The following is a 19748-nucleotide window of genomic DNA, read 5'->3' on the forward strand; positions in this document are numbered from 1 at the left end:
GTAACAGTCTTCCCAAGGTCATAATTATTGCAAGCTTTTCAGAGTGACCAGTTCTGCGACTGCAATTCTAATCAAACAGTAACAGCCCCATCATTCCACTCTGCCCACACTCATATGCCTATCATGCGAACACATGAGGGAAAACTGGAATGGAGGGAAATGAGGTGCACAGCCCGGATCACAAAGCATGGTTCTCCAGCTTGGGAGAGGACAGCAAGAATTTTTCAAGACTTTTACATCCACTCCTCCTCCCTTCTAGCCCCCACCACTGCTGGTAAGAATGGATCATGCTCGAGCTTGAGCTGGCGAACCACTAAGAGGCATCACAATGTATGATGTTTCATCTTTAGATCTGAAAACAAGTTAAAATACAGATAAAAACCTAAACCCTCCCAAGCAAACCTAAGCCCAGGTCACTCGTAGCCTGTGCACAGACCTTAGGGAAGAACGGCTGGAGAATCAGGCTCTGGTAACATGAGAAAATGCCAATTGGCACCACTGTCTCCACGCTCACAAATGTCCTCACATAAACCTTCATTTACCAGGGAGCATTTAAAATGAGGTACAGAACTTCTGTGAATAGAGGCTTTTATTACTTTATTTTCAAAATGCATCTTCACATGACAAAATATTTTCTGCCTGCTAGTTAAGAGTTTGAAGAAACAAACATTTTTGGCAAGAGAAGTGAAAAGAAGAAAATAATTTCAAAATGTCAAAGACTCACCTATCAAAAGACCTTTGAAGCCACAGGACTTTTTTTTAAGCAAGAAAAACAACTTGACTTTTCTAGGATTTGAAATGATCACAATGAACAAAACATAAGATCTCCCCGCAAAATGCAATCACCTTTGGTCACTACTTCTTGCACAAAGGGAGGGTTGAGGGACTGGTGCCAAACCTCATTTTTATAAAATATTTTTTGTAGAGGGACTCGGGGAAATAGTAAAAAACTCCAGATTCTAAGAATTTTACTCTTTGCCTTTCCCTAAAGATTTATTTGAAAGGTATATATATATTTATAAAAGTTCAGTCTCTTAAAGCTATATAATTATTGATAATTCTGAGGTTGATTCAGCTTCATTAGTCACACCTAAGCTGACTGAAAAACTTCCAATTATGCAAACCAATAAAACAAATTTTAAAGAGTAATACCTCTAACACATGAAATAGGCTTATGAGTTTCATTAAAAAACAAACAAACAAACGAGGCTTCAGAGAGTAAAACCTACTTTTGAACAGACACCATCACTTTAAACATGAGAAGATCCCATGTTGCCAAACTGCCTTTTAACCACGCCACCAGATATAGCTTTCAGGGATAAGTATGTGGGAATTTAAGAATGTTAGGAGACTTTGCTTTCAATTACAAAAGCCCATCTGAACGCACCCTTCACGGGCTGTGGTTTAGGAAATTATTCAGAACCAAAAGACATGACATTTGTCTTCATTAAACTGTACTTTGTCATTTATTATCCCAGTCACATGTGTTCAAATGAGCTTCAATGCTTGTAAGCAAAGCTGGTCTCAGACAGTAACAAGGCTAAGACTCAGACCCTGTGTAACCCATGAAAAAATCACCCTGTTAGCTACCAAGTTCCCACTGTAGACTGGTTACTACAGAGAATGCTTGCCCTTCACTCCCATGGCCCAGAAGTCTGGGCAGCACACAATAATGGAACAGGGGCTTTCTAAAAGGGAGTCCTCTCCTTCTCACCCATCAGAGCTCTATGATGTTATTTCCCAACAGGGAGCTAAAATGCTGCAGCTGCTGTTTTTTTTTTCCTTTTTTATGTTTTTAGCTGTTTGAATTAATTTTGTTAATGTGTCCCTGGGCTTTTTAGTCAAGGGCACAGTGCTATAATATCACACATCAAATAGAACAAAGCAGGATGTCAACAAGGGAATTCTAACTTTCAAATTCCCCATGTGCAAGGCCTGATTTCTAAAAACCTTTGGATGGAACACTATCAACCAAAATGGGCCATGGAATATAGCAGGCGATTATGAGATTGGTTAGATCAACATCAGTTACACTGAAAGTTCTGAAAAGCCATGATTCAGATGTGCTTTGGCGAGTGCAACTGCTAAGTTCAGCGACAGTGAGTGCGTTTGAGAACTTGCCATCATGAAAAGTAGGAGCGACAATTCAAAAGTTATTCTATGCTACTCTTCCTCAAAAAGAAAATACAAAAAAAGCAAAAACAAAAACAGCATCCCAACGAGCCTGCCTTGAACAACACAGTGTTAGACTACCTGCAAAAAAGTCAGACTGCTTTTGCTTAAGAAGGGGACTTGTATAGACCTCACCAGGCTTAGAGAAATCACAAAGGAGGGACCCAAGAAGTGGTCTGCAAGCTTCACATTGGAGACATGTCAGACAATGATATCCAATTTGAGAAGAGCCAAATTTAGTATGGCTACCAGAACCAGAGACAACATACACAAGCAAACCACATTCATCATTTTCTTTCTTTTTTAAAAATATGTGACTGGGATACTAACAGAAAATGCAGTTTAATGTAATTAAATAGAAAAGCATTACAGAGTGGGCACAATGAATTGAACAAGGACTTATATTCAACTTAGCAGTCATGCATACTTGTGACCAAGAAAGGATTTGAAATTCATTGTCAAAAATCCTTTTAAATGGTCAGTCTTTTAAGTATGGCTGCAGCAGAACAAGGCAAACTGAATACTGGAATGAGACGGGAAAATCAACATCAGCTAAAACTAGGTTTTGTGTTTTCTCTTGGAAGTCTCTCCAGAAGAGAATTCAGGGTCTCCTTATATTTTCTGCTGTAATGCTCTATCAAGAGCAGTCTGGGGTTGAGAACAGCACTAGACCATGCCCACAGCTAGGGAAGAGCTGTTCCCTACCAATTCCCAGGACTGGGACCAATGCCCATTTCTGGGGCAGAGGGGACGCATTGCCCATAGGGGAAAGGCAATGTGAGGACAACATGGATGACTTCAAACTCTGAATCTGTCACAGAAAAGCCTACAGACTGTGGCCTACTCCTCATTGGAGAAAAAAAAAATGAAGGAATTTCTTAAAGTGGAAAAAAATGGTCTTAGCTCCTGTTTTTACCTGCAACAGGTGTCAACTGCTGATTGAGCATCCCCATTGGTGTTGGTGGTGGCACCACCCCCATGAGAGCCCCCACAGGGGTGCCTGCTCGGGGAGAAGCACTCGGCTGCTGTTGCTGTGCTGCTCGCTCTCTCTCCTGCTGCTCAGCAACTTTAGCTGCCCGCTCTGTAAAGGCATTTCAGATTTTCAATTCTGTTTTTAACCCAGGAATTCAAAATACCATCCATTGCATTCAACAGGACTAGTAAAAACACAGGCAACAGTTCTGTCTCAATGGAAGGAACAGTAGATGACTAGTCTCAACACAGGAGGAGTCGGGCTGATTTCACTTGGTAAACTAGAGTCCAGCTTTCCTATCCCATCTTGAGAACTGGTCTGCAAAGATTTCAAGAATGTTAAGACTGCAACACACATTCAGAAAGCACAGGTTTTATTTAAACACGTCACCAGTGTAACCAACGTGGTTAATCTCACAAGGCACCCTGAAGATGAGAAGCGCTACCGTTATTCTAGTATTAAAAGCATTGCAAATTATTTATAATTTCAACATGAAGCAATTCCATGGCCCATTATAATTTTTGGCACAATTGTTACTATATTTTCCTGATTCTTTGTACCCAATTAAACTAAGCTATGAGGACTCTTGTTATTAGTATCATGGGTTTTAGCAGCTGAAGAAAATTAACTCTGTAAGGGAAAAGCAGCTCACCGCCTCCTCCACAAGACTTTAGGGACATTAAATGCTAATTTCTACATTCTAATGAAGCAAAGAGGTCATGTTTAATAAACCCAAAGGAAAAAAATGCATGGTGCTCCAGGCTACAGTCATTGAAAGAAGGGAATTATATATACACATATGAAGCAATGGACAAGGTACTGACAGAACCAGGTTTCCTGAAGCTGAGCAGTTCAATACTGACCATAAATCACCCTGAATCAGTGAAAGTTCCAGAATTCACTATTATTTCATTTGAAATACAAGAGGGGTATTTGCTTGTGCCAGTTCTGGGCTGTGGAACACATTTTGCTATACCCCTCACTCCTCAGAGCTACTCTGCCTACATCTCCATAGCCAGTAGCCCCAACAATCACATCCCCAGTCTTTTTTGGTAGCTGGCAGGTTGGACCCTTACTAGAGAACTCTAGAAATATGCATTGCCAAAGCTCCCACAATACAGGGTTTATTTTGCTTCATTGTTCATAACTAGGAAATTCTTTCCACTTTTCATCTGGGCAAACTGAGGCTGGGAGACAGGCAGCGACTTGTCTGAGAATACAGAGAGAACCAGCAACCTGTCCTAGTATCACACTCCAACTGCCACACATTGACCCTCCAACATGGAATTCCAAAGGCCTATCACTGGCTGATCTAAGGAGGGGAAAATAGCTCTAGGTCACAAGACTTTAAAGAGAATCAAGAAGCAACAGCTCCAGTCCTCCTTTATGTAAGAATGTTCAAGGCAAACAAGTCAAATCTTTGGCTGCAACACGGCTGCCTGCAAAGACTTGCCATCACTCACTAACACTGTCCCAGTTTACAGAGCCTCTGTATGATGAAGATGAGGGACAAAAGCCATTTAAACAACCTATTTATTTCCTTGACATAGCAGTGATCTAGACCACTCCCCACCCACATTAAATTCTAGTATTTTCATTGCACAAATGACACAGCAAAATGGGAGAGGAAAAAAAGGAGCTGAAAATAGAAAAATTCAGGCCTGTGGATCGACTACTGGACTGGCTACTGTTACCTCTTTCTTGGGGAGTTCACTTGGGCTGTCTTGGGAAAGAAGCTTATTAAATGAAATTAGCCAAACTTCAAACTTTGGGTTTAGAATTCAATGGGTGAAAACTAAAGTTCAGATTTTGTGTCTCAGACACTACTGAATCGTATTAACTCACTCTCACTTGGTTCTCCCTGAATTTCAGCCTCCCCTTTGAATTTGGGAGAATTTCCCAGAGGCCATCATTTCTCCCTCTCTTCAGACCTGCTCCAGCATTTCTACTTTTACATTACCTCCGGACACTTTTTTTCTCTCTTTTTCACACTTTAAGTAACCAGTCATGTAGTATTAGTTTCATTTATTGGACCAGGTTTTATACCCACCCACATGAGTTTCATTTCCAGCACTCCTCCAACTGAGAGATATATTTGGTTTTGACATTCACTAAGGTCATAAATACCCAACCAAGCTCTCCCAAGTTCTAGGTTCTTATGAAACTGACCAGGGTTTCTCAAAGTATGTTCTGCAAAATATTAGTTCTTTAGGATATTAACAGGTATTAACACGAATACTTGGTCATGTTTTAGGAAATGCCAGGTAAAAAAAACAGGTTCTTTACTGTAGGTCTTGAAGACTTGAATATAAAAATATGCATTGTAAGTTTCTGAGAGAAAGAATGTTTGAAGTGCTTCTCAAACTAATTTTGCCACAAGTGGTTTTTGGTTGAGCATCTTTTAGGATTAGAGTTCTGCAGAAAATCCTTGGAGAAGCTCATCAGATAACTGTATAATAATTAATTATAATAACTGAAAAGTGGAATTTTTTTGAAAAGATTTTTTTTGAAAGTCCATAAACTTTAATAAAGGAGGCAAGCCTTAACAATTAACTTATATTTGATGGGAAATGATGAATTTGGAATTAGCCAAGAAGAATAATGTCTGGCCATTGTGGTCAATCACTGAAGGATGGCTCTGACATGGCAAAATAAAACATTACATACAATTCCAAATGGGAAGAAAAACCCAGCTCCAAGGGCAATAGTCCTGACTAATCTAATGTTTACTACTTATTTTTTATTAAAGCCATGACTGACAGCAAAAAACAAACAAATAAACAAACACACAAAAAGAACTCTCTCTCCAGTATTTGTCTCTAATGGCTAAGAATCACCAAATCCTTGAATGAGATAGCTCATGGCCCAAAATGACTTAATTACAGAGTAAAAGCAAAATGAAGGCAGTCGAGCATTATAAAAGAGACCCCAAGTGCCTTAACAGTAGCTGTAAGTGCAGATACAGCAAAGGCCAGGACTGGCCTAGGAAACCAAGTGCTTCAGCCAAGCTTCAGCCTGAAGTTTAAACATATGGCTTATCAAGAGCCATAATAGAAGACCACTGGTTTTAAAAGCCCATGTTCAGATGAATTTTAACCAAAATTATATTTAACATCCAAGTACAATCATTCTCCAGCTCAACACGTGTAGCTTACACAACTCAATGAGAGAAGAGAATCATGCAATTTTTAATAGCAAAATATTTGTTTGAGAGATATTTTCGGGGGGGGGGGGGACCCACACCCAGGACCAGAGGCTAAGTCAGGAGCAGCGCTTGCTCAGTCAGGAGAAGGCTGGTATTTAAACTTCTGGATGGGAGGCACTTGAGACAGTCTCCAACAAAAGTTCATGTGCAAGTAGTAAGAATAAGAGAGTAAAACCTGTCTGTGCACGTACATTCCTAAAAACATCCCATTGCTTAGAAAGCTGAGATGGTTGTGTCTAGTCTATTTACCTTCATATTCTGCTTTCTTGGCTGTCTCAAGGTTTCTCCATTCTGTCCCCACCAGTCGGCTGAGCTCTCCAAAAGAGTAGTCTGGGTGCTGGGCCTTAATCACAGCTCTCATCTCACTGCTGAACAGGATGTAGCCACTCATGTTGATTTTCCTTTTGGAGCCTTCCTTCTTTGCACTGCCTTTGGCAGACTTTGGGGTAGACTGTAAGACAGAAAGCTCTTAGAGTGCATCAGAACATAGTATTTGGTTAACTGCTCAAAGTTTCTGGGAGCCAGGAACATTTGATTTGATAGTTACTGTTTTATAGACATGTTCAGTTTACAGGTGGTCATTTTCTTGGTTAAAATAAAGGTCTTCCTTGCTTCTTACCATATAAAAAAAATAAATGGAAGTTCACTGAATTCCATGACTGCAATCTGAATGGTGACCTCACAATTAAGTCTTCAAAAAATTCTGAATGAGAAAAAAATACCAATAGGGATAACCTCAACCAAAAATAAGATTCTAAAGAAGAGACTAAAAAGCTGGAGGAAACAAAACTAGAGTAACAGGATAATACTGTTCCTCATGGCTTTTCTTCAATACAAGGCAAGGAGAGCATTCTAACTAAACTTGCCAATAAAAACAGCAATCTATGAAAATTTTAAAAACATATTAAATCTTAAATTTCCTTCCCGTAGAATTCTAGGTTGAAACTCACACATGTAGTAGTGGGACATCTCCTTACTTTGGTTTAAGACTGCTGCAAACCAAAGCCAGGAATAAGACAAGTAACAGAAACTTGTCACCTTCACCTGTGGGGGTGTGTAGGGCATGAGATCCAGCTCACTGGCCAAGGGAGTCTGAAGTTGAGGTAGAGAAGGAGGCTCAATGACTTCACTATCCTCTTCTCCCATCTCTTCAATATCATCATCTCCACCTTCTAGCTCAGCAAATTTAGCTTCTAGTAACTGGATCTTCTTTTCCAACAAAGGTGAGGGCTCCTTCTGAGGAACAATTGGTTTTCTAAAAGAAGTGACACACAAAAAAAGTCACCTGATACTACTCCAGGACTGGTCAGAAAACAGTGTTCTTCCCTAATGTCTAGAAATGACTGCTTGCAATCTGCAATGTACACTCTAAGCCAGCAAGGAAAAGAACTTAACTGTGTACTTATAAAGTCACACCTTTTTACAGATGCTTGTTTTTAAAGGATTCTGCTGAATACCCACAAAAGTACTCAGTCAAAAGTTAGGATCTAATTGTCTGTACAGTGTAAAGAATTTCCATAATCTGTGGAACTGTGCAATCTCTTAACAGACTAAGAACCAGAACCAAAGATTTCTGCCTCCACATTACAATTACTGGAGTCTGCGTCAATAGCACTGTGACAGCAGTTACTATAACTCAGCAGATTATGAGGATTTCTTTTAACCTTTACCTAAATTAATCAATATTTTCTATTTAAAATGTACTGCTCTAGTTTAAAGCCCAATTAAAAAGACAAAAAAAACACCTTGTAGTATACTATTTTGGTATCAGTTTTGCTATTAAGAGCTAAAGTGGTCTTTCTTCCTAAGTTTTTCAAGTTTTACCTGAAGTAATAAATTTCATCATCTACCACTTTAGCAGAGAGTGAAAACCTCTTCAGTCCCTTGAATTTCTTCATTTGCTTGTCACTCTCGTTGTAGCGGCTCTCACAAAGCAGAACATCGTTTTCTGGTATTTCAGTTGGCCTGCAGGAGAGGTAGTCCTTGAATGACAACACAGCACACTTTCCTGAAAGGGCAAATTGGAGAGAAGTCAGAACAAATTGTGGTCATAGCGAACAATTATTTTAAATTTTTTTTTAAAGATTTTATTTATTTATTTTTTTAGAGAGGGAAGGGAGGGAGAGAGAGAGAGAGAGAGAGAGAAACATCAATGTGCGGTTGCTGGGGGTTACGGCCTGCAACCCAGGCATGTACCCTGGCTGGGAATCAAACCTGGGACACTTTGGTTCCCAGCCCGCGCTCCATCCACTGAGCTACGCCAGCCAGGGCTTAATTATTTTAAATTTTTACTATTTTTGATTTAATACAATCACCTGATTCAAAAGTCAGATTTAAAGGGTATACACAAGTATAAGCATAAACATAAACATAAAGGTTAATGGAATAGAATTGAAAGTATAGAAACAAACTGATATGATAGTGTTTTTATGGGCAACTGATCAACAATGGTACCAAGACAATTCAATGGGAAAGAATAATGTCAACAGATAGTGCTGGGACAATTGGACCTCACATGCAAAAGAATTGAGTTGGAAACCTACCTCACACCCTATATAAAAGTTAACTCAAAATAGATTGAAGATCTAAATGTAAAAGCTACAACTATAAAACTCTTAAAAGAAAACATAGGTATAAATCTTTGTGACCTTTTATTAGGTAATGGTTTCACAGATGTGACATTAAAATCACAAACAACCAAATAAGGATAAACTGGACTTCATCAAAATTAAAAACTTTTGGGCTTCAAAAGACACTATCAAGAAATAAAAAGACAACACACAGAATAAAATATTTGCAAATCATATCTCTGGTAATAGTCTAGTACCAAGAATATATAAAGAACTCCTACAACTGAACAATAAGACAAATAACCCAATTAAAAAATAGGCAAAGAATCTGAATAGACATCTCTCCAAAGATAACCAAATGGCCAATAAGCACATAAAAAGATGCTCAACATCATTCATCATAAAGGAAATTTAAATAAAAAACACAGTGAGATACTACTTCAAATCCATTAGGATGGCTATTACATTAAAAAGAAAAAGAAAAATAGTAAGGGTTGGCAAAGATGTATAGTTGGAACCCTGGTGAAAATGTGAAATAGTATAGCTGCTGTGGAAAGCAATTTGGCAATTTCTCAAAAAGTTCAACACAGCTGTTATATAATTCAGCAATTCTACTTCTAGATAAATACCCAAATGAACTGAAAGCAGGGACTTATATAGACACATTTACACCAATCTCCATCAACAGATGAGTAAGTTAACCAAATATTATATATACATGCAATGTAATATAATCGGCCTTAAAAAGGAATAAAATTCTGATACACGCTATGCCAGAAATTAACCTTGAGAGTGTTATCCTAAGTGAAATAAGCCAGATACAGAAGGACTATTTCATGATTCCACTTATATGAGGTACCTAAAATAGGCAAAATTCATAGAGACAGAAAGTAGAACACATATTACCAGGGGGTGGGAGAAGGAGAAATGGGTAGTCTTTGTTTAATGGGTTCAAAGTTTCTATTTGGGATGATGAGGAATTCTAGAAATGGATAGTGATGATGGCTGCACAATACTGTCAATGGATTTAATGTCACTGAATTGTACACTAAAAAACAGTTAATGTTGTGTTTATGTTATATGCATTTTATCACAATAAAAAACTTACAAGTAGCAGCATTTTGCTTATATTATTTTGCACCTAATTTTGTTGCCAAATAATATATCTTGAGGACTACTGGTATTAATACACTATAGCTATTAAAACTAGTTCCCTACTGATGAATATTTAGGTTGTTTCCAAATTTTTGCTTTCCCAGTGTAGCAAAACAATGCTATTCTAAATAATTTAAGACATGTATTAACTTGCACATGGGTGAATACATGTGAGGTGTACCTTTCTAAAAGTACAAAAGCTGGGTCAAAGGGTATGAACACTTTAATTTTTATAGTCATTACCAAATTACCTTCCATAGCATAAATCCAACACAAAGTGGGTGAATGTTGTTTTTGTATGTTTTTGTTAACAAGTAACAGAAATCTGAATCCTCAACAATTTGATAAGTAAATCTTTAAAAAGATTTTACTTATTTTTAATTTTTGTTTTATTATTTTTAATATATTTTATTGTTATGCTGTTACAATTGTCCCATTTTTTTCTCCCTTTTATTCCCCTCCGCCCTGTAACCACCCCCAGATTTTACTTATTTTTTAGAGAAAGGGGAAGGAAGGCATAAAGAGAGGGAGAAAAATATACATGTGAGAGAGACACATCTGTTGGCTGCTTCTCAAACACACCCTGACTGGGGACGGAACCTGCAACCCAGCCATGTACCCTGTCCAGAAATCAAACCAGCAACCTTTTACTTCATGGGATGATACTCAACAAATCGAGCCACACTGGCCAAGACTCTAATTGTTTTATAAGAACCCTTCACATACAAGGGAAATCTGGTATTTGTCTATAAAATACACTGCAAATATTTTCCCAAAGACAAAAAGTTGTCATTTGTCTTTGCTTCTGCCAGTTTTGGTTATGCAAACATTTTAACTTTTACATAATTGAATTTATAAGTCTTTTCTTGTATGGGTTCTGGGTTTTAGGTCAAAGGTTATCAAAAGATCTTTCCCATTATGTCCTTGATATCTTTGCTTCTTCATTTTATGTTCATTTAAACCTGTAATTTATCTTGGAATTTATTCTAAAGTTGATGGAAGGAATGGATACAATTTTATTTTTTCCAAATAGCTATTTTTTCTATCTTTTCCCACTTATCTGGGATGCCACCTTTATCATAAATTAAATTATACCTGAATCTACTGCTAAACTTTCTATTCTGTTCAAATAATGTTTACTCATATATCATATAAATAATTTTAATTATTATGGTATTATAATGTTTTAATATCTGGTAAGGAAGGATAGGACCACCCCCAATTCATTGTGCTCTTCAGAATTTTCTTTTTATTTTTTTATCCTCACTTGAGGGTATGCCCATTGACTTTAGAGAGGGGAAGGAAGAAAGAGAGGGGGTGGTGAGAGAAACACTGATATGAGAGAAATATCAGTTGGTTGACTCTCACATCCTGAATAGGACCGAGCCCGCAACCTATGATTATTTTTATTTTATTTTTTGATATGATTTAAAAAATCATTTTATTTAATCCCAATTGATCACAGGAAAATTCCCATTGATTTATCTATTGGGATTACATTAAAGACTTAGGGAGAATGAATACCTCTATGATGTTGAGACTTCTTAGTCAAGCACATGGCATGCTTTTCAATTTGTTCAAGTGATCCCATTTAAAGGCACTAAAAGTAGCATTTTAAAACATTCTTTATACAGATGTACTACAGATACTGTTAAATTTATCCCAAGGTATTGTACTTATTATTGAATCTTTTAAGGAAATTGATCTACTATTACTTTTATACTCAACTATCTAATTTCTTTTATTGTGTGTTCATGTTTCATAATTGATTCCCTTATATTTTCATCTACTTCATTTCCTGCCCTGGTCAATGTGGCTCAGTTGGTTAGAGCGCCATCCCATAGACTGAAGGATCAGAGGTTCGATTCCCAGTTAGAGCACATGCATAGGTTGCAGGTTCAGTCCTGGTCAGGCTGTGAGAGGAAACCAATGATGTTTTTCTCTCACATCGATGTTTGTCTCATCCCACCTCTCCTTCTCTCTCTTCCTTCCCTCTCTAAAATCAATGGGCATGCCCTTGAGTGAGGATAAAAAAATAAACAATTTACTTATTTTAGAATTCTCTTTCTTACTTCTAACTGCACAGGCTAGTACCTCCAGAACAATGTTAGTAAGAGTGATAAGGACATCCCTAGTTTATCCTTGACCTTTAATAGGAGTGTTCACAACTAACACTTTAGCAAAATTTGTAAAATACGTAAAAACAGGTCAGAAACAAGCTTCAAATTGCTAGTTACTATCACTGCCGTGGACTATGTAATACTTTACTAACATAATCCAAAGTCTTTTCAATTCAGAAAAGGAAGGGTTACTATTTTCTATTATTTCACAGAAGGAAAAATACAGATTTAGAAAGAATAAAAATTCTCTCAGCTAAGAGTAAAAATGACTGGTAGACTCAGAATAGATGTGGAGTCTCTGCCCTGACTGGCCCTCAAAAGAAAGAGAAAGATATAGTTTAGAAAGCATCATTTAATAAAGCATAAAAAATTATAAAAACCTGCTGTATTTTGACTGAAACTGCAATGAATCTATAGATAAATTTGGGGAGGACTGACATTTCATGAGTCTTCCAGCTATAAACATCATGGATCACTTCCTTTTTAGGTATTCTTAAATTTCTCCCAATAATTTTCTTATAGTTGTGTGTGTGTAGAAGTCTTACACATCTTTTTAAAGACTTATTCCTAAGTATTTAATGTAAATGGCATATTTCTAAATTTTAATTTTCTAATTATTCATTGATGGTAAACAGAAATACAGATTATCTTGACATTTTCATTTATTAATTCTAATAGTTTATCAGAATATCTCTTAGATCTTCTATGTACCTAAAATGTCTTTGCAAAAATTAATTTTTATTTTTCATAATATTTAAAAATCATTTTCTCACTTTACTAATAACAGTCTTTCAGTTAATAGAGCATTAAAAAAATCTACTATGAAGAAAGCAGAATCTGCAAATAAATTAGAAATTGATATGTTTCAGGAGCCCAAGTTCCTGGAAATTTTATCAACAAAATACCTAAGGGTAGAAACACTCTGCTAGGTGTGGCCATGTTCATTCCCAAAAGAAACTTCTCTGTGGCCATTTGATTGCCATTTGAGTTACTGAAGACAACTCTATAAACAGAACTAAAAAAGAGCATATGCAGAATAGTTAGAACAACAGGACAATCTCCTAAGTGAAGTAGACCCACCAGGTCTATATCATAGAGGAAAACAATTATACCTTCCCTAATTATCTTTAAAGCTTTTGGTTCAGAGACAAAAATGAGATTTACGTTCAGCAGTGTATAGTTAACACAGCAAAATTATAAATCCTCTAAAGTTTAAATACTTTAAATTATTTTCTACAGAGATTAATAAAAAAAAAAAAGATCTGTTTCCTTGCATTTAAAAGTAAAAATAAAATGTGCCAAACATCTTTTCCTTCCTTGGGAAGTGGATATTGAAATCCAAAAATTGGGATAAAATCCCATTTTGTAATTACTAAATACATTTTTTTGGGGGGTCTACCTCAAGATGAAGTAACCATACACCTCACTGTATGCCTCTCGTCCTGACTAGTATTATTGGCACCTACTTTCACACTAAAAACTGTCCAAATTACAGTATAGGAGTAGAAGTGAGAAGACCTAACTTTTAATTCTGGCCCATTTCTTAAAGAGTAACATCACCTTTCTGAGTATATTAGCATTTTTATACAGTGTCATGGTGAGAAAGAAATGAAGTCCTGGATATAAAACTAATTTACAAGTTACAGAATGCAACACATTCTAACAGGTTATCTACAAAAAAGAAATTACTCCAAGTGATGTAAGTGAAAATTGTGCAGTAGGAAGATCCAAGGGACATCCCTTCACAAAAATGCTGAGAAAACTTAGCGGGAACTATAGAATCAACCTTATCAAAACTCAGGAAAACAGCCAAAAATTTACAGTAACCAATTAATGCTTAATTGAGAAAAAAAGTGACTGAAACTCAGTAGGAGAGCTTTGTGGCATGTTAACAGCCCCCAACCTCACCCCAGTTCCTTTCTGGGTCAGTGGCAAGCTGAGTTCTTAAAGATGGCAGCTGCGTTCTTAGTGTGAGTTTCTAGTGCTAGAAGGAGCACAACAGTCCTTGTTCTCAATGAATTATGGTTGCATGTTTTGACTTTTTGGGTGGCTTCCTGAAGAATTAACACAGAAGGCTTGCCTTCATTTCACCAGACGTGGAATTCTCTCCTTTTTGGAATTCCAAAAGGCAGAGAAGTGGCTTTGGGACTTTTGTTGAAAGCATTTAAAGCAAATGAACCAGCTGCTATCAGCTGTGGCAAAGGATTTCAGTTGGGGCAAACAGCAGACATGCTGAAAGCCTAGGAAGAAAAAGCTGGGGAGTGAGTTTTGAAAAGCTTCCATAATATTCCTGGGAATCTAGAAAGCCATGCTCATGTCATGGTCAGGGTGCATGCTCAGAAAAGACCCGAGAAGGCCCTAAACTCTTGATTTGGCTGATTATAAAGTCCCATGGAAGCAGGAAGTAAAGGCAAAGGCAGAGTTGTAAACTCTTCCACTGAGTGTTGAAGGTGTGCTGCAATATAGACACAGTATCCAGTTGCAAAGGCTGGGAATGTTTAGGTGTTTTTTTTTGCTTTTTTTTTTTTTGATCCAAACATTTAAGAAAATCTCTGTTAAATCACTAGCTGGCCACTAACCTAGCAGAACAAAGACTTCAGCGACCACACATAACAAAGAACATGGTCTTAAATAGTTTAGCCATGGCTGATGTGGCTCAGTGGATTGAGCATCAGCCTGCAAACTGAAAGGCTGCTGGTTTGATTCCTGGTCAGTGCACATGCCTGGGCTGTGGGCCAGGTCCCCAGATGAGGGCACAAAAAAGGCAACCAGTTGATGTTTCTCTCATGCATTCTGATGTTTCCCTCCCTTTCTTCTTCTCTCCCCTCTCTCTAAAAATACACATATAAATGAAATCTTAAAAAAATAGTTTAGAAAGTCACTTCTAGGGTCAATATGTAGTTCTCCCACCACCCATGATGAGGGCAGGCCAGGGGGCCCTGTAGCCAGAAGGAACATGTATTGTTTTGGGAATGGATTATAACTCCCTCCTTATCTCTTTTGGGAGCAGCTTTTTGTCCTGTGACTTCTTCTTGATCTTTTCCTTCTACCAATACACAATGAGGGAATACAGGTTAGAGTCACATGTAGGACACATGCCTCGTTTATCTGAGATCCCTTATAACAAACCTCGGACTGGAGGAAGTACAGTCTCTCCTACACTGACCCACTGCCATTGGTGCACTGCCCTGTAATGTGAGTAATGAACAGCATGTCCACTGGGAGGTTTTTGGTTTTTTTTTTTTGAGTATCACAAACATTTATGTAGCTCTCTGTTTTGGGGCTCCTGCACTACACATCACTAAATAAGCAACTACAACTATCAATAAGCAGTAATAACAAAGCCTGAAGAGGGGAGAGAATCTGATTTACAGAGTTACCACATTATAATATTTGAACTATCCAGTTTTTAACAAAAAATTAAGAAAGAAAGAAGTATGGTCCATTCACAGGATAAAAAGAAATGAACAGATACTGCCCATAAGGAAGCCCATACACTGGACTTACTAGACAAAGACTTTAAATCAACTTCTTTTAATATGTTGAAGAGGTAAAGGAAACCAAAGATAAGGATGATGAGAAAACCAGAATGATATCTTACCAAATATAATATCAATAAAGAGACAGAAACTGTAAACACTAGATAGAAATTCTGGAGCTGAAAAGTACAACAACTAAAATGAAAAATTCATTAGAGGGGTTCAAGAACAGAAGATTTGAATAGGCAGAAGAATCAGTGAACTTGAAACAGGTCAACTGAAATTACCAGTCTGAGGAACAGAAAGAAGAATAAAGAAAAGTAAACAGTCTAGGAGAGTCCTGGAAGGAGAACAGGGAGAGAAAGGGGCAGAAAGAATATTTGAAGAAACAGTGGTCAAAAACTCACCAAAATTGATGACAGACATGAAAACAAAACAAAACAAAACAAAAACGCCTGTCAATGAAGAATTCTTTATCCAGCAAAAGTACTCTTTATAAATGAAAAAGGAGCCAAGACATTTCCAGATAAACAAAAGATGAGGAAATTTGCTGCTTTACAAGAAATGCTAAAGGGAGTCCTTCAGGCTGGAATGAAAGGACATTAGACAATAACTCAAAGCCATACAAAAAAATTCAAAACACCAGTAAAGGTAACTTACACAGGTAAATATAAAAGCCAATGTTATATTTTTGGTTTATAACTCCTTTTTTTCTCCAATATGATTTTAAAGACAAATACATAAAGTAATAATTAAAAATTTATGGGGTTTCCAATAAAGATGGCAGTGTAGGTAAATGAAGTATTTTCATTTTCCAATAACCACATCAAATTACAACTAAACTACAGAACTGCCATCATTCAGAACCACCCGAAATCTACCTGGAGTAAGTCCTACAACTGAAAATATAAAGAAGCAGCCACACCAAGACTGGTAGGAGGCGCAGAGATGAGGAATGGCCTGGTCCCACACCCATGTGTGATGGATAAAAATTGGGAGGGATATCTCGGTTGTGAGGTACTGCCTGAGGAGTGAGGGGTCCCAGCCTCATACCAGGCCTCCTTGTTCATGGTTTTAGTGTCAGGAAGAGAAGTCCCCATAACTTCTGGCTATAAAACCAGTGGGATTGTGGCTGAATGATTTGAAGAGCTTCTGGAGTCCCAGGCAGTTCCTGTTGAAGAACCTGTGCGTAGACTTAGTTGGACAAACTCCCTCTGAGTTTCAGTGCTGGGGCAGGAGTTCCAAAGGTACCAGAGACATATAGGAAGGAACTGAATTGTCTGACATCAAGGCAAGAGCTGGGGGAGCAACTTTCTCCAAACAGAAGTGCTGGCATTCTTTCTTTTTTGAACCTTTCCCCCACAAGGCCTGCAGGCTGGCACCATATCTGAGCCTCCATCAACCTGGCTATCACTGTTCACCTTGCTCTGGTGATTCTGAGACCTCATGCCACTCAATTTTCAGGCCCATCCAAGCTGTTTCCAGTATCTTCCACATAAATGGCCTGTCTTGGCTCATGCTTCAGATTTTCCTAAAATCTCTCAAATAAACAGCTTGTGGCCTAGGCATGCCCTGTATCTCTTGCTAACTGGCCCTAGGCCAGGTACTAGCAGCAGCCTGTGTTGGTTTGCAGCTTGGCCTCTCCCAGACACTTCCAAGCCCAGCACAAGTATCAGTCATCTGCAGATTGCTTTGTAGCTCATGCCAGGTAGGCCCAGGAAGAACATAAGCAGCAGCTGACTTTGGCATAACCCTCCCAGGAACCCCAGAGCCAGTGGCACCTTGTAGATGGCATCAGACCCCACTGAAGCATCATCCAACCACTTCCACTCAAACAGTCAAGGAGCAGACTCAGCAGGTATCAGAGCCCCACTGAAGTTAAGTCCTGCTTTGTGGGGTGGGCCCCTGCATAGTTGATCCTCCACAGTGGTCGAAGCCAACCCTTGTAGCTGATCAGCCTAGGGGTAAATCCCTCCCGTTGATAGGCTCATTTACATAGGAGGGTGTATACAGCCCACATAGGACCCCTACCACCTAAGTCCACTCTGCCAAGCCTAGAAGATGCAACAACTCTACCTACTACATAGAAACAAACACAAGAGGCTGCCAAAATGAGGAGAGAAAGAAACATGGCCAAAATGAGAGAACAGAACAAAACTCCAGACAAAGAACTAAACAAAATAGAGACAAGCAATCTACCAGATGCAAAGTTCAAAATACTTGTTATTGAGGATGCTCAGTGAACTTAGGGGAAGGGATGAACTTAAAACTTCAATAACATAAAAAAGGAAGCCCTGGCTGGCATAGCTCAGTGGATTGAGTGCGGGCTGTGAACCAAAGTGTCACAGGTTCGATTCCCAGTCAGGGTACATGCCTGGGTTGCAGGCCATGACCCCCAGCAACCCCACATTGATGTTTCTGTCTCTCTCTTTCTCCCTCCCTTCCCTCTCTAAAAAATAAAATAAAATAAAATCTTAAAAAAAAAAAAGGAAGTGAATAGCTCTTAAAAAAAAAAAAAAAAGGACATGGAATCAACAAAAAAGAACCACTCAGAAATAAAGGATACACTAACTTAAGTGAAGAATAATTTAAGGCAATCAACAGTAGAGGGGATGAGGTTGAGAATCAAAACAGCAATTTGGAATATAAAGAAGCAAAAACACCCAATCAGAACAGCAAAAAGAAAAAAAAATAAGGATAGTATAAGAAACCTCTGAGACAACTTCAAGCATACCAACATTTGTGTCATGGGGGTCCCGGGAGAAGAGAGAAAGAAATTGAAAACATATTTGAAAAAGAAATGACAGAAAAGTTCCCTAACCTAGTGAGGGAAATACACCTAAAAGTCCAGAAAGTACAGAGAGTCCCAAACAAGATAAACCCAAAGAGGCCCACACCAAGACATCTCATAATTAAAATGCAAAAGGTTAAAGACAAAGAGAATCTTAAAAGCAGCAAGAAAAAAGCAGTTAGTTACCTACAAGGAAGCTCCCCTAAGACAGTCAGCTAGCTGATTTCTCAACAGACACTTTGCAGGCCAGAGTAGCAGCAAGAAATATTCAAAGTGATGAAAAGCAAGGATCTATAACCAAGAATACTCTACTCAGCAAAGCTATAATTTAGAATGGAAGGACATATGAAGAACTTCCCAGACAAGAAAAAGTTAAAGGAGTTCATCACCATCAAACCAGTATGACATGAAATGTTTAAGGGTCTTCTTTAAGAAGAAGAAAAATATAAACAATGGCAATAAATATGTATCTGTCAACAATTGAATCTAAAAGACAAAATAAATGAACAAGCAGAACAGAAACGGATACAGAGAACAGTTTAATGATTGCCAGATGGTAGGGGGGTTAGGGGGATAGGTAAAAAAGATGCAGGGATTAAGATGTATGAATTGGCAGTTACAAAATAGTCATGGGGATGTAAAGTATAGCATAGGGAATATAGTCAATAACATTCTAATAACTATGTATGGTATCAGATGGGTATGAGATTTATTGGAGATGATCACTTAGTAAGTTATATAATGTCTGATCACTGGATGTACACCTGAAACTAATAAAATATTGTATATCAACTCTAATTGAAAAATAAAAAATAAAGTAAAAGCAATATAAACCTATGTAAAGGGGCACACAAACTATAAAGAGGTAATTCCTGACAACACAAAGCAGGAGAAATGGAGCTGTAGAGAAGACTGTCTGTATACTAATAAAGCTAAGTTAGTATTAATTCAAACTAGATTGTCATAAATTTAAGATGTACTCTCCAGATTAGCCACTAAGAAAAAAAACTAAAAAGCACTAAGTGATATGGTTGCTCTAACCAAAGGAGACTTCAGTCTCACCTTTGGTATGTTCCCTTTGAGTCCAGGCTGAGTTCACAATAGGGAGTAAGACTCTAGGACACTGCTTTACAATGAATCACAAGTTACAAGGCAGATATTCTCTTCTGCAGAAACTCAAGGTTTTAATTTCACTAGCCTTTGCTCCCTCTCTGCAGGGTGGGAGGAAGAAAATGTGTTGAACTACCAGGCCATTCAGAAATTTTTACCACATCTAAGTCTGA

At 37.9% G+C, this 19748-nt stretch overlaps 1 protein-coding gene across 13 annotated transcripts in view; it reads right to left on the reverse strand.

The window, feature by feature from the left end:
* Positions 1–19748, reverse strand: part of PBRM1 (polybromo 1) — a 125732-nt gene that overhangs the window by 8112 nt on the left and 97872 nt on the right. For 7 of the 13 annotated variants that reach the window (XM_045831934.1, XM_045831933.1, XM_045831936.1 and 4 more), the window contains 3 exons: positions 8175–8358; positions 7395–7605; positions 6600–6801 (listed from right to left, as the gene is read on the reverse strand). In XM_045831934.1, the coding sequence (XP_045687890.1) occupies positions 6600–6801; positions 7395–7605; positions 8175–8358 (597 nt within the window). Of the gene's footprint in view, positions 1–3088; positions 3254–6599; positions 6802–7394; positions 7606–8174; positions 8359–19748 lie in introns of all 13 variants that reach the window. The other 6 variants (XM_045831924.1, XM_045831925.1, XM_045831923.1 and 3 more) reach the window with 1 other exon arrangement.

Source organism: Phyllostomus hastatus, unplaced genomic scaffold (genome assembly GCF_019186645.2).
Source record: "Phyllostomus hastatus isolate PE091 unplaced genomic scaffold, TTU_PhHast_1.1 phas_contig_16, whole genome shotgun sequence".
In the NCBI taxonomy this organism is placed as follows: Eukaryota; Metazoa; Chordata; class Mammalia; order Chiroptera; family Phyllostomidae; genus Phyllostomus; species Phyllostomus hastatus.